We start from the raw sequence: 20,056 nt of genomic DNA on the forward strand, positions 1-20,056 counted from the left end.
GCTATCTCTGCAATTGTACATATTATTCAGTCAGATATTTTTAAAAAATCTACCTTTCGTTCCTCCCATACAAAAAGCCAATTTCATATGTACGGACCCAATATATTCTTTAGGATCTCCTTAAACGACTTTATAGCTCAGTGGCATTGCCTTGAGTTTAACATATTAATTTGAAGTATTAATCGCAAACGTCTAGGGTATCTGTATTTCACGTATTAATAATTTATAAAACCTAACAAAAGGAACAAATTGAAAATTGTCAGAAGATTTTACTTTGCATTGTTAGTACGCAAGTGTAAGAATTTTCAAATAAATAAATTAAATATCATTGGAATGTAATAATTTAACAACACATGAAATAAATTATAACGTGTTAAGCTTTGTCATGTAAATAAAGCGTAATTTCATGAATTTGTAATTGCACCTACGTGATTATTCATACTTTATTATTAAAAGTGTTGTAATGGGTTAAAATGATTATAAACAAAAATACATTGAATATGGCTTAATGTAGCAGTCCAGTCTAGTCTTAATAAGTCATTGCACAAACTTTTTAAATCAAATCAAATTTAATAAGCAAAAATAATAAACAGATGTCGGCCTAGTAAATTATATATTCCCTGTTCTAAATGTAAAACATCTATTCATAAGGTAGTAGTCATAAAAGCAAATACTTCTAGCGCTTTTTAACGTTCATCATTTTGACACATTACACAAATCGTAAAACAAAAATCGCGGTTGATGAAGTTGTGCCTAAAGTGAGAGCTGTGAAAATTAATATACATTTATTAAAAGTCCTTAAAAATAAAATTAAAAGTAATTTTTAGTATAACTTCAAATTAGTATTTTGCTTATATATCAACTACTTCGCGTACTTGTAATAGAATGCCTTTCAATTACATTTTAAATATTAGATATATTTTAGCGGCTATGACGCTTATGCGGTACCTTATTTTTTTAGGTCAAAAGCGGCCACGTTTACATAATAAAATGTTGTCTTTCTTTCTACGTTAATATGTAGTACTTAATAATAATACTATATAGTAATCTAGTGTTTGGCGTATTCGGTACAATGAAGAACTTTATAACATCCTAGACGACGCCAAAATCGTCCAATTCATAAAGTGCAACAGGCTCAAGTGGCTGGGACATGTGCACCGAATGGCGAACGACAGAACCCCAAGGTCCTTACTAAGCCCACAACCCGGTGGCAAGAAAAAACCCGGTAGACCGAGGCTGCGTTGGTAGGATGGTGTTGTCAAATACCTCGAAACAATAGGGGTTCGCAATTGGCCGCGGGAAGCACTAGATTTGAGATTGAGAGATTGCGATGGCGAAGTGTAATTGAGGAGGCTAAGGCCCACAAGGGGCTGTATAACCATTGATGATGATGATATAGTAATCTTAAATGGCTAGGTTTAATTTTCGGGAAATAAGTGTATACTGTATAATGTATATACACAAAAAAATAAGGTTTAACTTCCGGCCTAGACATCAACTTGATAAAATTTCAGTTTTAATGTAAATTATAGAAACGCTTTCAATAGGGCACTACATTTACACTCATAAACAGTTTACGACGTCTACCAGCGGTGGCGATTACAATCGTGCATTTATTTTATAGTGTCATTATTCCGCTATAGCCTGGAGCTTTGAAAAGACACGATTTTATTTTTGTTATCTTGTATCTGTGGCACGGCACTACCATGAAATACATAGATAATGTGCATATTTATAATTGTACATTTGTGATGTTTACACTTACATAACTAACAACTTGTATAAAGATTTATTATATGGATATTCTGTGAATAGAGTATGTGGTGATGGAAGAAAAAATGACAAAACACTCTTGCTTCGAAGACATTTATTTTTGAAGTTCTATGTTTAAATTAATTACTTAAAATTAATAATATTTTATTTTAACTTATTAACTACAACTAACGTTGTTTATAACCAAAGATTAGATAACACAAATTTAAAAGAATTCCTTCAATAGGTAAACTAAAGGTAATGCTAAAACTATAGTAATATGATTAGGATGTAGATAAAACCTATTCTTAGCATAAACTTCATTGAGAAAAACAGGAAATGACGAATAATTCAGTGTGGACCGGAAGTCGGCCGGAGACGCCGCGTGCGCCCAAAACTACAGATTCAATTATTTCTCATTTCGAATCACAGACTATGAAATGTAGGTATGCCATAAGTACCAACAGTAATTTTAACTTTTAAAAATAACCATCGAAAATCTTCGATCGAATCGAATAAATTAAAAGGTCTATTACAGTTACTCTGAAATAACGAAGCATTCTAATGGTTAAGAATTTTTTAAACCGATTCAGTAATGTTTAAGTTTATTCGTTACAAATATATGTACGTAAACAATACAAATAGCTTTAAATTCATTCATCAGTTCAAGGCAGATTAATTTAAGGTAAATTTGTACCATTTGATTATTGTCACACAATATTAATTATTATATAGGTCACTTCGAAAACATCACATAAAGTCGTTTTTATTGCAGCAGGCGTATTTTTTAAATATCTAACAATAATTATGGTCTTAATAATTATAATAAATATAGTGCGTCGAAATTCTAAAATTCTATTAAAACTACACAAAGTAGCAATAGGTGCATGATATTTACTATTTACACTAAATACTTTATTTTAATCTGTGTTCAGAACAAATGACCGTAAAAGTTAAGCGATAAATTGCTTTTGAAGGGAACCCGCTGAGTAATGAGTAGGGAGGTTTTGTTAAGAAAAATTTCAAATGGCGCGAAGGCTTCGATTTGAACAACGACATTCCATCTTTAAAATTTCTAAAGAACAATGAGTTTTTAATTTGCTACTGTTATTATAGCAGTCATTAAAAGTTAACTGTTGCTTAATGAGAACCCTTTTGCTCTTAATTTTGCGAAGATCATTTACTTATAAAATAAGTATATTAGATACTGATTATTTTTTAAAGGAATTTAAAAGGATCTAACAAAAGCTTGCAATCTAAAAAGTGATTTTAGTTTTTTCTTAAAATAATAACAACCTTATTATCTAATATATAAAATTCTCATGTCACAATGTTCGTTCCCATACTCCTCCGAAATGGCTCGACCGATTCTTATGAATTTTTTTATAAATATTCAGTAAGTCTTAGAATCGGCTACTATCTATCTTTCAAACCCCTAAATGTTAAGGTTGGTCCACCCCAAAATTCTTATTTTTATTTTTTTATGAAATAGCATACCTACTAAAATACATACAACCCTTAATTTTCACCGCTCTACCATCAACCCTTATTTTTTATTATAGTAGATAGTTATTTTTATGGAACTAAAAAAATTGCAAAACAACGTTTGCCGGGTCAGCTAGTATATTATAATAACAAAAAATATGTACAGTAAAATGAGATTTGACATACTTATGACTCCTATTCTTGAAGTAATAAATTGTACATAACACTTACTATTATTTTACTACTTTTGCGCAAGTATAGTTTAGGGAGCATAAAACAGAAACAGAAGAAGAAGTTGCTTAAGATTGTTAGTCATTGTGAATGTATACGTAATGTAGATATAAAGTTTGAATCGAGAGTGAAAATTTTGTTTTTGAGAAGGTAAACGATGAACGGTACGAGTACGTTTTCTATTATTTAATCGACCTACTTACTTCTATTTATAGTTTGCGATCCTCAGCTATGTTTACGGGGCTTTAAAAATTCATAGACACAATGTGATGCACATGCAACAATAATGACAGTCACATTATCCACTTGTCTGGGATCCTGCGCCTTTACTCACGTTCCATTAGAGGAAGATTGAAATAAAAGCAAAGTGTATAGAGAATAGAAAATGTGCAACATTGCACTGAAATTAAATAACGTATCAAGCACTGTGTATGTTAGAAGAAATGCCATATCCAGTTGTAACTTGTAAAGTATATGATAGGATACAAATATTTCATACACACACCATAGATTCTCTTTAAATACGACTATGTAGCTGTCTGCGGACGACGGTCAGTTGTAATGAGCCCGCTGGCCATGCTTAAAAACAGGGAATAAATTTTAGTAACGAATTATTTTTTATTGACAAAAAATAATGAAGTAAATATACTATAAGCTAATAAATATGAATGAGATCGGTCCTAGGTACTTTCTTCACAATCTAACAACACAAATTATTTTTTAAACGTTTTGACGTTTTTAGGAATCGTAAGCAATCGTGGTCACCCAGAGACGTCAAGTTGACAGATCTAATTAATTGTGTGTTAAAAGTTTAAAAAATCTGTCCTTCTAGATTAGTTTGAAATCAAGAAACCTTTTAGAAATATCTTCGCAATTATTTGATCAACTTTATTTTCAACCCATGGAATAGTTTATCGTTTTTTTATTTAATAGGCTTTATTGTAGTCTTCAAGTATAATTAAATAATTATTATCTTTTTTCCCTTTATTTGATACCTTAATTTTATCTGAGTTTATAAATATTTACAAAAGCCAACTGTTATGCGGTGTTTCTTAAGTTTAAAAAATACCTATTACATGTTTGATATAATATTACGTACAGAAAGTCCACACTAAAGTATAGTCCTTTTCATGAAAGAAGTCCCCCAGACGCGGCGCTGCAATCGCATGACGTAATGTTGCCATTTATGAGTAAAAAATTTACCTATTTTATTTACATTTAGCAGATGTAATTTATCAAATAATATTATTTTCTGCATACTTCGATGAAACAATATTTCTGTTATGTAAAAATTATATTTTTATTTACTTAAATTAGCGGTGTTCTACCTACTTACAGGGAAAAGATGAGAAAATAGGGTAAAAAAAAGCAATACAATTTTGTAATCAGAGTTTTATTGCATAATTGTTGGGTTACAATTTTTTTCGAAGTACAAGCAGCTGTTATACCTTCGTTTGTAATTCTTGTTACAGTTTTCTCTGACACACCTGCAATTAAATTATGAACAATTAAAAATAATAGTAACTTTCAGTTTATAATGCTTATGTAATATGTAATATATGTTTTAATTTCAATTACCTAGTTTCATCACGTTATGTATTTATTCAATTTTGTCGTAAAAACAAATTTATACCTTAAAAGTCCCATCAATACAGCAAAAAATTATTAAATGGCAACTCTAAAAAGTACCTGTTATGGCGGCAACTCTCTTCCGAACATTGTTTAGTAATTAGTGGTATTAAAACACCTTGATTCTTATGTTCCGCTTCACAGAACTCTTTCACCTTTAATATCATTTCTCGAGCCGAACTTTTTACAACTTTTGGCATTGTAATAAATCTATAAATGCACTAAGCTAGTTAAAAATTCACAAAAATCTACCACAACAAACGAACTTGATAACATCGACGAATGACAACATTGCCGACCTGTCAAATTTAGTTCCAAAAATGACCGCGGGACTTCTTTCATGAAAAGCACTATACTTACATGTCGAAAAACCATAACTTATAGCGGTACTTTAGTACCGTTGATAATTATTTTATAGAGTAAATAAAATTTAAAATCCCATTTAGAATTTTTGAGCACGGAAATGTCGCACCTCGAACTTTAGATGTATTAAAACGCCATCTTGCGACAATTTATGAACTGCAAAGTGCACTCTTCCTTTTACACAAGCAAAAAAAATAAAAAATTATAGCTAGATAGCGCTACCTTATCCTCAATAATTCCACGTAAACATCATTTTATGAGATAACTACGTTATGCCTTTTACTAATTATTACGATACAAAACGAATCTTACAATAAATAAATGTATTTGAGAGATTCGAATATATATTTTACTGCGTTTTATTTTTTTATACATAATTTATAAGACCTAGTCTAAATAACTCGTGTTCATACTCAAGAATAAAGAAGTCATATTTGTCACTGTCAAACCAGTCTTCAAAATCCAATGATCAAACAAATAGAAAAGTGAAAACTGGTGAACACTTTGTCTTTCTCAAATATTTTAGTTCAGCTTAGAAAATTACTGACAGTTTTGAAATAATTGTGCAAATTATCGTAAAATTAAAAAAATGAGCTGTTTCGAAAATATAACAATGCCTGACTGCGCATGGTTTGAGGCTGGAGAAAAGCGCAACGTTCTTGCATCCATATTCTCTGGGCTTTTGGTATGTTTTGATGAATCATATTATTGTATTTAACTTAAAAGGTACAAATTTTTTTTGTTTCAAATTGTGATAATGTAAGTATGCTAAAACGTCCATTATTAACTGTTATTACATAAAACTATTAATATCTTTTCAGTTTTTTACGGGCTGGTGGTTTATTATTGACGCAGCAGCTGTGTATCCAGGTGATCTACCGAATGCTTCGCATGTTTGTGGAGTCATGGCCACTCTGTCTCTTCTGATGGTCAATTCTGTATCTAATGCACAGGTACATTTTGTATTTTAAGATGAAACTTCATTAAAACTAAATCCAAGTGAACTGGCAGTTGAAAAGAAACTGTTTGATGAGCCATTGAGTAGCACTGCAAACCTCTGGATCTTGGCCACAAAACAGATTGCACAACATATATATCTTCACCATACAAGGAAGCTTTACTTGTTTGAGGTTTTTCTTGACTTTTGAGGGTCAAGAAAATATTTAAATTGCAGTCAAAACAGAATGCCACACAGCTTGTCCAAGTCATCATATTTAATAGACATTAATAATACAGTATTCATTTTTATAAACTACTAGGAATAGTCCATGCCAGGTTGTGGCACATTGTGATTGATTGGTTGAGAAATGAGAAACAAAACAAAGAAAACATTTCATATAAGCTTAATTTTGCAACACGTGGAGAAAAAGAATGAAAAAACGTAAAAACAATCCTTGATGCAGATTACAGATAACCTTTTGAGTTTTTGAAGCTTACTCAAACCAACAACATTTTTAAGATTAATCTTTATTCAGTGTAGATTTCTCAATATTTTGCAAAACATTACCTTATTATTCACATTTAAAATGTATATTACCATAATATTTTAGGTGAGAGGGGAAACATACACTGGAGGATGTATGGGTCCTCGAGGAAGTAGGCTGTGGCTGTTCCTTGGCTTTGTTATTGGATTTGCTTCACTTATTGCTGCTTGCTGGATACTTTTTGCAAATTATGTTAATGCTGGTAAGTGTAACAGTGTCTTCTATAAATTTTACTGCCCATGATGCCCAAGAAGGTAAATAGGGCATTGACTTGAGTGCCGTTGGGACCTATGGGCTCAACAAGTTAATGTGTAGTTATGATGAGCGAGTACAGATTTTCAAAAATGTTAAAAAATCACTTACAAAGAAATACTCAAGAACATCAGATGTTATTAATGTATGCAGCCCAAATCTTTCTGATCTAAGAAAAATATGCCAGATTATAGTGTGGGGGTGGCCATACAAAGAAAATAGAAAAAAAATCTTATTGTTTTTTTTTATAAATTTGTTATTGAAAATATTAAACATAATTAAAAAAATAAAATATGACATAATGGGTAAAAAATTTAATGAATATTTTTAATCTTCATTGTTAGTAGAATCACCTTTATGTCATGCTCAAATTGTGAGATTATATCTATATATATAAAAGAAAGTCGTGTTTGTTACAACACTTATAACTCGAGAACGGCTTGACCGATTGCCATGGTTTTTGATTTGTAGGATTTGTTTCCGTCCCGAATAGCAGAATAAGCAATAAAATATCGGATAAGTTATCGAATAACAATAAATAAATTAATTAATTTTACGAATGCAAAAACCATATGGTGCCATCTGTTGACAAAACTACGCATCATTTTACGTCGAATTCGTGTCAGTTCAAGAAATTCCGATCTTGAGGTGAATGAGGAGATGCATAACCATGCTTTGATCCTGATCAAAAGATGTTGAATATCAGAAAGTGCTGAACATGCAGTATCGCCATATTGACGCTAGAGAGAAGATGCCTAATGTGTAAAACTGCCATTCTTCTTTCGCAATGGCAAGCAATAAAACATTGCTGTATTTGCAAAAAAGTTGTATTAATGTAATACTTAACATTAATGAAATCCTAAAATAAGTTAAATTAAAGTAACAACGATATTATAAGGTTGTAGGGCGGAACGAAGTTAGCCAGGTCAGCTAGTGTTAGATATATTGTGAGAGTGAAACGCACACCTTTACCTTTTTTGTAAGTGATCTGATTGGCTGCTCTAGATCTTTGACCTCCTGCTCAGGTATGGTGGGAGTACATCACATGTTGAAAGGTTGCCCCCTTATGTTATTCTGCAACGCATGCTTAATCCCGAATTCTCCACTTGGACCAAGTATGTGAGTGTGGCTTCAGAAAGTGTGAAGTTTCCCCCACCATACAAAATTTGGCCAAAAGCCATGTACAATGAATTTGTTGGTAATTTTACCAAATTGTTTTGTCCACACCAATATAATATTAAATTTAAATATATAAGATACTGGACAATGTTGGGATTAGATACTAGATTTATTTTCAAACTATTTATTGCAGGAAGCAGTAAGCACACATGGCCTGGAGTGAGTTTATTCTTACAAAACGCTTTTATATTCGCTGGATCTTTGGTGTTTAAGTTTGGCCGCACTGAAGATGTATGGGGTTAATTATGAACATAGTATAAGGTATATTATTCTCTTGTAGTATACTAATTTTTTGTTTGTGTTGACTGAATTTTAGCAGAATATAGTATTGTCAGTCTGTCACCTTATGTTAAATAATTTTCATAATTTTAGTTTATCAGAGATTTTTATCATTATACTGTTGTCAAATATATATCTCATTTAATTTGTTTAATATAATTCTCAAACGTATGCTAAATTATAAAAGAAAACAATAAATTGTTGTGAAAATGGTAAATTTGTGTACAGGGTGTCTCCCTTTAAATAAAATAAAAAAGTATTTATAATAAACTTTCTAATTTCTATAAATAATACCAAGATAAAAATAGTAAAGCCTAGGCTTTAAACAATAATCTTAGTATTTAATTGTCAGATTGGAGATTAAAAGTTAAATAAGTTTGCCTTTTGTTTTATGCATTATGATGGCTGGTATATACTCGCTGAGATGTCTCAACCTGAGCAAGAATCGGTTAATTCGCCTCTTAAACTCTCGGCCGCGTGTCCGTTCTATGTAAACGACACAAAAATTGGCCAGAGGCTCTCATCGCGTGTGTTATGCCAGAGTTATGATAAATTTAATATTTTTAGCCAAAAATCATATTTCATAGATTAGAATCCTATTATTTACACAAATACTCTTTCTTTCCTTTTTTATAGTATTTTTTAATTATTATGTCTCTACAAATGGTTTGAATTTAAATCAAACTGTTTATTTAATAATTATTAAAATAGCAATTGTATGTAAAATATTTTGTGTTATTTGAATTTTAAATGAAACAATTTTCATTTATTAATAAAATATATTTACACTGTAGAATACAAATCCTGATTTGTAATATAATTAATCTTAATGTACATTAAACAGAAATAAATAACTATTGTTTTGGTAAACTTAATAAAGATCTTATAATAAGCATAATATATAACTGTGTTTCATTTCAATGTTGTTGTAAAATATTTGTTATAAATTAATTATTTAACTTTCAAACAAAACAATGTTAAACTACCAAATTCCTTATATCCAGGGTAAATTAAGCACACAAAATATATACAAATTAAAATTACTCTTCACTTGTCTAAAAAAAGGAAGTCTAGGTCATGACCATATTACCGATTACTATACCAGTGCAGTTTTATAAAATCAAGTTGATCTTGTATGTCATTGTATGTTGCTCATATTATTATGAAATTTGTCAGGTCATTAAATCATTGGAACTGCAATTTCTCTCTTGTGGTTGTATTTTCTTAGAACTTCAGTATTATTAACACAATTTAGTTTTGACTCCTGACTCCTTCGACACACGTTCTTCCACCCTGACCATTTGGTAGGCAAATTTGATCTGAATCACAGTTACCATTTCTGTATTGACAAACATTGCTCAAAGCTGGGCACTCGTTGGGAGCGGCAGAAACACCATACAATCTTCGAGAGGCCGTCGCTATTGGCACCTGACCTTTCACCTGCGTGAATGTGTCTATGGACTCAATTTTTAATCTGTAATTGCATTAAGTCAATTAGAATATAAAAGTTTTAATTCGACTGATGATTAAAAAGATAATTCTTTTTGAAAGTTTTAATTCTGCTATTTCGTTTGTTTGGGTTTGTAAAAAGTATGAACCTGTAATTTTTTTGCAGGTAGCCTGAATGTTGCTTTATTAGGCGTTACTGTTATAGTATAAGATCCCGCTATACAACGACCTTCACCGAGATGCTTATTTAATGAAACTTATTTTATATTTAATTTAATATGTCAATAAATATAATCCATATGGGTTGCCTAGCAAATTTCAGTCCAGAGTATGTTTAATTAATATTTAAAAAAATTAGCACGTAGTAAATTTTTTGAACTTTTTTCAATCAATATTTTTAATCAGGGTAGTATTATGTATGTATCACTATAACCTTCTTTTATACTAAAGATGTATATATACTTTAGTGTCACATAAAAAATATACACATAAATAATTAATTGATTAAAAACAACCTAACTTTTGCATATTCTATGGGCTTCATACTTTCGATTGGTATAGAATTTATCTAATAATCATACCGGTGAAATGTTTAAAAAAATATTTTTTTTTAAAATTAATTAAAAATACTCTGGACTGAAATTTGCTAGGCAACCCATATGGATTATATTTATTGACATATTAAATTATATATAAAATAAGTTTCATTAAATAAGCATCTCGGTGAAGGTCGTTGTATAGCGGGATCTTAGACCATTAGCAAAAGCATACTTGGCTACTTTTTATTTGATGAAATCTATAAATTTTGACGTAAGCTAAAATTTACAAGTGTGCCACCAGTAGGTATCGCCAGCCTATTATGGAATATTTTTAATATAAAATAAAGACTTACGTTTTCCAATCAGTCCAATAGAACTTATCACCATTAATTGCTAAACCGAATGGATAAGAACAATTGGGGGAGATTATTTCCTTTTCCATGTTGTCGATTCCAACACATCGAATACTGTAGAGACCAGCGTCAGCGTAACATAGTCTATCTCTAACCCAGTCTATAGCTAGAGAGTTCGGGAGTTTCACATCCGTTTGGTCTAAGAAAATCCCTCTTTGTGACCCATCCATGTTCGCCCATTCAATTTTGGGACCAGAACGATTCCAGTCAGACCAAAAGATTTTTCTAAAAAAAAAAAAAGGGTTAAGAATGGGGCTATTAATATCTATACTATGATTAGACGGAAGTAAAAGCTTACCCTTTTCCTGGGTGGACTGCTATTCCTCGTGGATTGTATATACCCTCCTTAGCAAATAATACCTTTCGAACCTTGGTGTCAAGGTTAGCTACTTCGATCGTTACTTTCTTGGAATCCGTCCAGAATATATTCCTTGCAGACCAATCAATAGCTATACCCTCGGGTGATTGAACATCTAAAACAAAAATATAATATCAATGTTTCGCCGTTGTACTAAATTAGGTAACAATAAAACAAATAAAACCTTACCGTTTGATAAAAATTGTTCGTAGCCAGAGCCATCATATGAGGCACGTTTAATAGTGTTTCCAACAACATCACCCCAGTATATTTTTGCGGATAAACAGTCTACATCGATACCAACAGCAATTTGATAGGTAGCACTATTGAAGGGGGTTGCGAAATTTCTTGGTGTTACTGAAAATGGTACTCTATATACGGAGGCACCGTCACTAGCAACCAGAAAGTTGCCGGCTTGTCTAGGATTAAGTTCGCACACACTGCCGTTTCCATTGTACCCAGAATTGCACTCGCATTCATATCCATCGCTAGTTTTAAGACATGAAGCGTGTATATCGCACAGGTAAGGATTTACCCTACAATTCATCTCTTGATTGCAGTTGTACCCATCACCAGTATATCCTTCTCTGCAAATACATTGATAAGTATGGTCAACTGGTGTGCAAATTGCGTTTTGATCACAATCGTTTAGAACGTCACATGTTCTTCCTTGAGGTACACACTGGGATATTCCCTCTCCTTCGTAACCATCATCACAGTGGCAATAATTAACGCCAATCTCTTGATCGAATAGACAGGATGCATATTCGGCACAAACAGCTCCATTACATAATTGCTTATCGGGAATACAAGCATCGTTCTGGTCTTTTATAAAACCGTCAATGCACTGGCAAATGTTTTGGTTAGTGTTAGGATCAGGCCGACACTCAGCGTTATATTCACATTGAGAAGTGTCAATGCAAATGAAATTCGGGCGGCAGACATATCCATCCCCATGGTAACCTGAATCACAGACGCATATTAAATCACCGGCTGCAGTTTCTATACAGTGAGCGCCGAGGCCGCAAGAACAGCTAGGTCCAGTTTTCTCTATGCACTCGTAGGCATCACCTTCATAACCCTCTGGACACACGCACTGTCCCTCATCTTGATCATTAGACAAGTAAGCTTCAGTTGGGAACGAACATATTGCATTTGGTGGGCAGTCAGTGTCTGCGTTGCACCTAACTGAAAATATAATCAAATCTGTATTTTATTTTACTATAAAGAGATGAGATTGGAAAAATAAGTAGGTATGTTTGTAATAGAATAATCACAGAAAAATAAAGTTTAAAAAATCCTACGCAATAATATAAAACGTGTGTGTTTTACGTGCACTTTGAAAACTGTTGATTACATAAAAATTATGTTCAACTTGTCACTGGTAAAAACGTAATGTTACTGCTAAACAGTACAAAATTAAAATCAAATTTTTTTAATCGATTAAACGTGATCAATAACCTCAATTTTTTGTATGCTTTGCGGTAATTGTGGTCGCTAACCAAGAAGACTAGTTAAGGAAATAAAGCAGTCATCTACTTAAAATGACCATTGATCTGTCCTACCCTAGACTTGTTAGTTTAAATTTAAACTTACTTGATGTATCATTATCCAACGGAACGATGGGCTCCTTAAAAGAGTCAATCCGGCACAAATCATTGCCCCTGTCGTCTTGATAATTTAAGTAGCCTTCGGGACAACTACAACCGAAGAAGTTACAGTTAGGCAATACATAAGTTGCATTGTAATCGGATTCTGTTGGTGAAGGGGTAGTTTCTACAGAATCAGGTACATAATAGGCCTGTGTAGTTTCGCTATCAATATTTTCAGATGGTGTTGTCACCTCTTCTACGATATCCTCTGCACAATAAAAGCCATCTCCGTTATATCCAGGATTACACTGACATGTTAAGGTGTTAGTAGAATCATAGCCGCAGTATCCATACGGAGAACAGCTACCACATTTATTTTCTTGACTCTTCCAACAATTTTGACCGTCACCAGTATATCCAGTATTACACAAGCAAATTGGATCTTCCCCTGGATTGTCTATACACTGAGCATTAGGACCGCAAATTTTATCTTTGCATCGCGACATCCAATTACAAGTTACACCATTTCCTTCGAACTGTTCGCGACATCTGCATTGGAATCCGCCTTCATGATTGAAACAGTCTGCGTTTATATCACAATTGTGCGTTCCAGCAAGACACTCGTCAATATCAATGCAACCTGTGTTTCCGTCAATATAAGTACTTGTAAATCCTGATTGGCACACACACGTAAAGGAGTCTCCTTGGGCGATACATTTGCTATGAGGATTGCAAGTATTTCTGCCCTCTATGCATGGATCCTCTTGACCAACGGGTACAATTTTATTGCTTGTTCCATATCTTACGATGTTTTCCCGTGTTTCATATCCTAGATAATTTTTAATCACTTTTAATTGTGTAGAAATATTTTCTTCATCTGAAAAGGGCACAAATCTACAAGTGTTGAAGGTAAAGGTTTGTGATACCCTTTGTACGTACTTTTGACCCGTAATTTTATTGGTAAAAGTTCTTGTTGATGCACTCTGAACTGTTCCTGCCTCCACAATTGTGTATTGTTCTTCATATTCAGATATTTCCAATCTACTTCCCGCGGGAATATTAGGTATTGTACCCCGAATATCACCTTCCAGTGTTATCTGATCAAAGACATCATGTCCCAAGAACTCCTGGTTAATAATAACTCTGTCACTTGTATCAGGGAAATAAATATCTGCGGTGTGATTGAAATGCGCACCAGTGAGTTGGTATCCATTTTTGGCTAATCCAGTCGGCTTTGCAAATAACCAGCCGACAACACTTCCGAAGACGCTTAAAAGTTGGAGACTACTACCCAGTGACGGTGGAGTTTGTGACAAGGCTGTGTAGGATCGGCCATCTGCCACAACAACGTATGCCTGTAAGTCAACATCATTGAGGTTTACGTTGTTTAGAATTCCGTTAAGTTTACCGTGAACCCTAAGGGGTAGATCGTCTTTGACGCAGGATTTTCCATTTCCATAAAAGCCGTCATTGCACTGACAACAAATTCCTGCCTGATAGTCGACACAACGCGCCTGAATATGGCATACACTAGGACCACTCTGTGCGCAAGTTTTCGATTCCTCTTCAATCTCAACTTCAATTTCATCGTACTGATCAGGAACGGCAACCGTTTCGTTCGGCGCTATGACACCAACTCGAAAGATATATTTACCGGGCTCTTGTGTGTTAGACCACCTAAAACAAATAACGTAAAATGATACAAAATGCCTATTTTCATTCAAATAAAGTTTCTAAAGCTAATATGTAAAACTTACGATACAATATTTCTGATCTGATGACTTCCAGAACCTCTTAGAGTAAACACACGTCCGTCTTCAGCAACAAAGCCAGCTTGTGCTTTGGCGTCGGGTAAACTGCCTGGTACAACATCTTTTTGTATCCATTGTATTTCACGCTCCGGGTACAACAGCTCCACAAAACTTTCATTACCATTACTAATAACAGCTATTTGGAAACTATTCGTACGATCTTGAATCTGATCGCTTGGGAATTTCACCTCGATCCACGTTGCTAAGAAAACGCTAGTTGGCTGAAAGTCGTCATATTCATGGAAATTCCTTTGTACACTATCAGCTGCCTTAAGTAGCACGTGTGATTCATTGGTTTCTCTAAAGTAAACAGCGCCTGATTGAGTTGTATCAATGTTAGTGTAGAACGCTGCTATTGATGGATAGGGTAGTGGAAACTCTGCGTTAAGGAAACTTGGTATGTCCGCTCTGAAGGACAGGACACCATAGTTGTTCACCTGTAAATAAGGATTTTATATAATTCTAAGGCAATTACATAATTAGCGGCTCTTTTTTGAACTGAATATTGTGGAGTGCCTACCACATTTAGCCCTAACCGCTGCCTTTAAATAAAAGGTTTAAAGAACAGAAGAATCTCGATATATGGTATTAATATTTTTCTTCAGCCCTAAGGCTATGAGAGAATCTGTGCTGTGGTGCTGTCATGTGGAGTGGCTTCCCATTGGAAGCATCTACTCATCTCCTTAGATCTACTGCCGGTCTTGTAGCTCTAGAATATGGTGACGTTTAAGTAGTCTCACATACTTGATGGTGAGTTGGCGAGCAAGTTCTTTCGGGTGAAGATTAACCGCTCAAACAGTATATAATGTTAAGTTAAAGACATCAGAAATGTGTATAACTATTTTGTTATAAAATTATTAACATAGATACATGTTGACCACATTGGCTTTGATTTAAAAGAGATATTATAATATGTACCTTTTTAATTTTAAAACATAAAAGAGTACATAGTAAGTTATCATATCGATTAGGTAGGCCGCAAATGACCCTAAAGATAGTCGTATCTCAAGACTACTAAAGGTCAGGAATCTTGCTTAGTTTTGATAAGACAGCATCAAATTTCTAGCGTAAGGTAAGTAGTTTTTGTAGGATATTATCTAATAATTTAATTATCGCATATACTAGACTAGAGGCACAGAAGCCTGATCACCTATTAAAATTTACATAATAGAAAATGTATTAAAACAAAACATTAATTTATTATTACAAAATATAATTAAACTAAGAACATAATTTTACATATAAACAAAAAAAAAAGAACATAGAACCTATTCGTTTTAATAAAAAAATATGAATAATGGATTGTATGTGAATTCAGCCAGTGTGCAACTAAATATATCAGCCTCACATGCAATAATAGGTATTCAGGGTACGCAAGACGCGCGTAAATAGTGGACCTCTAAGGACCTTAAATGATCACGAAACAGATGCAGAGTCCAAGATCTAGAGGTTGTAGCGCCGCTGTTTTTTATACAGGTTTATACTAGATTAGGCGTACTACCATAGTTGGACCTTGACCTGAAGACCCTGAGACCCTGTGTTCGAACCCTTTCTACCTACATTCTCTTTCTATGTGCGCAATTAACACTTACTCTTATCGTAAAGAAAAACATACTGGAGGAACCGACATCGAAAGACGACGAAAGCTGATCACTACTTTACTCTAGACTTTGGGTGCTGTTACACCGGATGTAATCAAATCGTTAAATAAATATTAATAGGATTAATTAAAACACTATCAGTCAGTGACCGCTCGTTATCCAACACCCACGTGAACTTCCGTTGCAATCTGCAATTCTTGATAACGCTCACTGCAAATTTTCGGAACCTTGCCCGAAGTTATCAACCTTTTTTGTCATATCGTTAAAAAAGCTTTAAATCAATTCTCTAAAACAAAAGAATCCGTTGCAATACATTACAAGGGAATAAAATAAAATTTCTAAAAAAAATACGTTTTACGCATTAATATTTTATTGTATCAAATATATTCGACACTAATAGGTTATTTTAGTGAAATTTGTATCTTAATAAAATGAATACATGGAACAACAACACATTTCGAAAATGGTGAATTATCCTAAGGTACGTAAGCAATAGTGATAAATTCGATGGTAATTTGTTTACGTGTTTCCACTATAACAAAGTCGTCCTGGCATTAATTAGTCTTTACCACAGTAATTTATTACTTACACTCTAATTTTGGCTAAGAGAGAATATATCGTTACATATATTGTTTTAATGCAAAACTAAGCCCATTAAATCGTCTCCGTAGGTACTTAGGTGTATTATTAAAAACTATAGGCCGCCGGAAGCCACAACAACGCTTGTCATTAAAAACATGACTCCGACGCATCTTAATTAAGCTATAGTGTATGTAGTTCTGCAATAATATGATGCCGGCTGGTCCGTATCCGCTCCATCCCTTGCCCATGAAAGTGCGGACCTGGATTCGCCAAAGATCCACAGAACTCCAAAATCATCGATGGTCTCAAAACGCAGACTTCAGACAGTCCAACATGGCTCAGCTAGCAGTTTACCCGCTAGTATAAAGCGACTTCTAAGCCTCAGACAGAACTAATCTCAAAACTAAAGGGACCATAAGGGCCCTCGTCTACATATTAAACATCTTTTAGTCCTAGGCGCGACAGACAGTCCAGGAATCAGTCACCCGCGTAGTCGTGGCTGTGACTTCCCAATGTGCAGAAATCCCCGAGGATTTCCGAGAACAGTGAGGTCGCGAAGCCTGCGAAGTGCCCGGGAGACTTCTGTGTTTCTAGAAGGAGCTAGGCTGACTTAGTTAGCCAAGACTTTAGGCACAACGGACCTAATGAGCATCTAAGTGCAGAAACTGAGTCCACTAACCATATACCATATATGTAGTTCTGAAACCAAATTGGGAAATGGACCCTAACACACATTATTCAACCAATACCTTTTGCTTCTTTATCTTTAATGAACTTGGTTATCCCATCTAGCTCTTTATCGAAAAAAACCCTTGCCGTTTTCGATAAAATATCTACGACTTGTTATAACGACGATTAGTATTTTGGAGTTGCTATATTTATATACAGCTGCGCTGGAAAGATTGGTAGCTTTATACCCACTTTTATAGAATGTTATTTTTCATTGTTTAAAATGTAAGAATAATTCATTCAAGTAACGACCATAAATTAATGTAATGATTTACATTACATTAATTTATGGTCGTTACATTTGACAATTCATTGTTAAGTTCGTTGATCTATTAAAATAAAATTACCACTTATAATTGACACGTGGATCGTGTGTATCCTATTTTTTTAAGATTCAATAATAATTAATTACCCTCCAAGGAAAACACATTACTTTTCAGTAAGTAGTGAGTACTTTACAGGAAGTAAGCTAAAATACAGGGATTATTTCAATAATTATTATAATATATTATATTAATAACAGTCGAGACATATGATTATTTGTTTTTAGTCGAATAGTTTGATACATTGGTTATTAGTTAGGGTTGTCTAGTGGACAATGATTTTTAGGTTTATTGTTAATATTATTATTTAATTATGTGCAAAAAATGTGAATAAATAAATGAAATACCTATACTCTAAATATTCGCGGGTTTAGTTTTGTAATTCAGCTGGTAAATGGACGTCAACACAAACAATTTAAAAATATTATCTATTTGTTCTTCATTCACTTCAATACTATAATACTTAATTCGTTGAAGACTCGTATTCGACATTAATAATTATCATACTAACAGGGCTTCGAAGAAACGCGAAGTCGTATGATAAAATATTCAATAATCAAATTCGCTCAAATCAATTGTTACAAACTAATTAATTGTGTAGAGATTCCATTGTATTTATTTATCGTATCTTAGACTTTTTTATAGGGTTGTTGTTGTAGGACTTGCCACCAGGTTGACGAACTTAAATCAAAACTAGATTGACTAAAATGATCGCAAATAAAATGAATGCCTATTATATAACAAAATACTTACAAATATGTTCTCGTAGGTCTCTCCGAAAAAGATGATTGGAATATTAAGCGGCAGTTCAGGTGAGGCTATTTCTGCGCCGCGTGGAAGTCTCTGGTCCAGACCCTGGCCATAGGGGTAGAATTGGTCCCGAGTAATGGCGCCCACGCACGCCACCAGACATAGTATATACGCGCCCGTCCACATGGCGACGTCGATTTCAACTAAGCCTTTATCGGGAACAGCTAACGACTCTGTTTATTTGCATACGATTTTGTCTAATGCTTTTTTCGGGGTTTACCCGCCCAGGGAAATGTTTATTGCTAATTTTCTTTGCGATTTTAAATCCAGGCCGTTGTTTTACTTATTTGGTGTTACTAACTACTTCGGTCAACTTTTAATGTGATTTTTTTTTTCAAGCTGTTCGCAAACTCGTATTTTTAATAAACTACGCTTATTGTTAGGGTTTTAAGAAATAGCTTTTGGTGAAAAGCGAAGGTCCGATTCCAAAAACATTGTGGATTTATGGATCTAAAAAACTTAGAAATTATGCGTCTATAATTTTTTTAAAATAGTTTATAGATAAATAATATATACCTGAAAGATTTTATTATCAAAGCTTACATTGGTTACAACAACTGTCGATAAATTTAAACTATGGGGCAAGACAGGATTTTACGATGGTTTAACTGAAATCTGGGTTAATATCCCATGACAACTGCTTCACGAGGAAGTCGATTTTATTGCTGGAACTTCTCAAGTTACCTCATTATAATAATAATAAAGTTTGTATGGCTTCAGTGCCTTAATGTTTAGCTATGATTTGATGTAAGATAATATTTGTTTATACTTTCCATATTTTAATATACTTAACTCTTGATTATACAATATTTAATGGTAACTGTATAATACCACAGAAAACAATGATTGTTGCTTAAAATGAAGTGAAACAATTTCCTGCCGAAATATTTCCAAATTTGTATTCTCAGTAGTCTCTGTATTAGAAATATGTATTATGTAAATGTTCACAAAAACAGTTAAAAAACAGTGTTTGCACAGAGCAGAGAAGACATATGTCAAGAAAATAGAAACAAAAATTATCTGAAAAGTATAAAAGTAATTGCAGGAAAATAGAGCATTGCGCACTTGTGCCAAATATAAACATTACATTTCACCCACTCACAAAATATTTCAGATTTTAAAAATATCTCATCAAATTTTATTTTAAACCGGATCGATGCATTGCATTTGCGGCGTTTTAAAATCTATTTCTCAG

General features: G+C 33.3%; 2 protein-coding genes across 2 annotated transcripts; one reads left to right on the forward strand and one right to left on the reverse strand.

The window, feature by feature from the left end:
- The first annotated feature begins 5,907 nt into the window (after positions 1-5,907).
- LOC125052512 (transmembrane protein 50A) lies at positions 5,908-9,053 on the forward strand. Its single transcript, XM_047653403.1, has 4 exons — positions 5,908-6,145; positions 6,282-6,413; positions 7,011-7,146; positions 8,509-9,053. The coding sequence occupies exons 1-4, from the start codon at positions 6,050-6,052 to the stop codon at positions 8,616-8,618; spliced, it is 474 nt and encodes a 157-aa protein (XP_047509359.1). The 5' UTR covers positions 5,908-6,049; the 3' UTR covers positions 8,619-9,053.
- A 360-nt stretch (positions 9,054-9,413) lies between these two features.
- LOC125052258 (nidogen) lies at positions 9,414-19,012 on the reverse strand. The gene is made up of 7 exons (XM_047652978.1): positions 18,805-19,012; positions 14,763-15,253; positions 13,010-14,682; positions 11,603-12,601; positions 11,354-11,528; positions 10,996-11,280; positions 9,414-10,128 (listed from the first exon to the last, which is right to left on the reverse strand). Exons 1-7 carry the CDS (start codon positions 18,985-18,987, stop codon positions 9,906-9,908), a joined length of 4,029 nt encoding a protein of 1,342 aa, XP_047508934.1. The 5' UTR covers positions 18,988-19,012; the 3' UTR covers positions 9,414-9,905.
- Between the last annotated feature and the right edge of the window lie 1,044 nt (positions 19,013-20,056).

The sequence above is a fragment of the Pieris napi genome, chromosome 9, assembly GCF_905475465.1.
Source record: "Pieris napi chromosome 9, ilPieNapi1.2, whole genome shotgun sequence".
Lineage (NCBI taxonomy): Eukaryota > Metazoa > Arthropoda > Insecta > Lepidoptera > Pieridae > Pieris > Pieris napi.

Coding starts and splice junctions, on each gene's coding strand:
- LOC125052512 (XM_047653403.1), top strand. CDS start 6,050: ATGAGCTGTTTCGAAAATATAACAATGCCTGACTGCGCATGGTTTGAG. Junction 6,146..6,281: donor CCATATTCTCTGGGCTTTTG/GTATGTTTTGAT, acceptor ATATCTTTTCAG/TTTTTTACGGGCTGGTGGTT. Junction 7,147..8,508: donor TGCAAATTATGTTAATGCTG/GTAAGTGTAACA, acceptor TATTTATTGCAG/GAAGCAGTAAGCACACATGG.
- LOC125052258 (XM_047652978.1), bottom strand. CDS start 18,987: ATGTGGACGGGCGCGTATATACTATGTCTGGTGGCGTGCGTGGGCGCC. Junction 12,602..13,009: donor GTTGGATAATGATACATCAA/GTAAGTTTAAAT, acceptor TTATATTTTCAG/TTAGGTGCAACGCAGACACT. Junction 10,129..10,995: donor TATTGGACTGATTGGAAAAC/GTAAGTCTTTAT, acceptor ATGCAATTACAG/ATTAAAAATTGAGTCCATAG.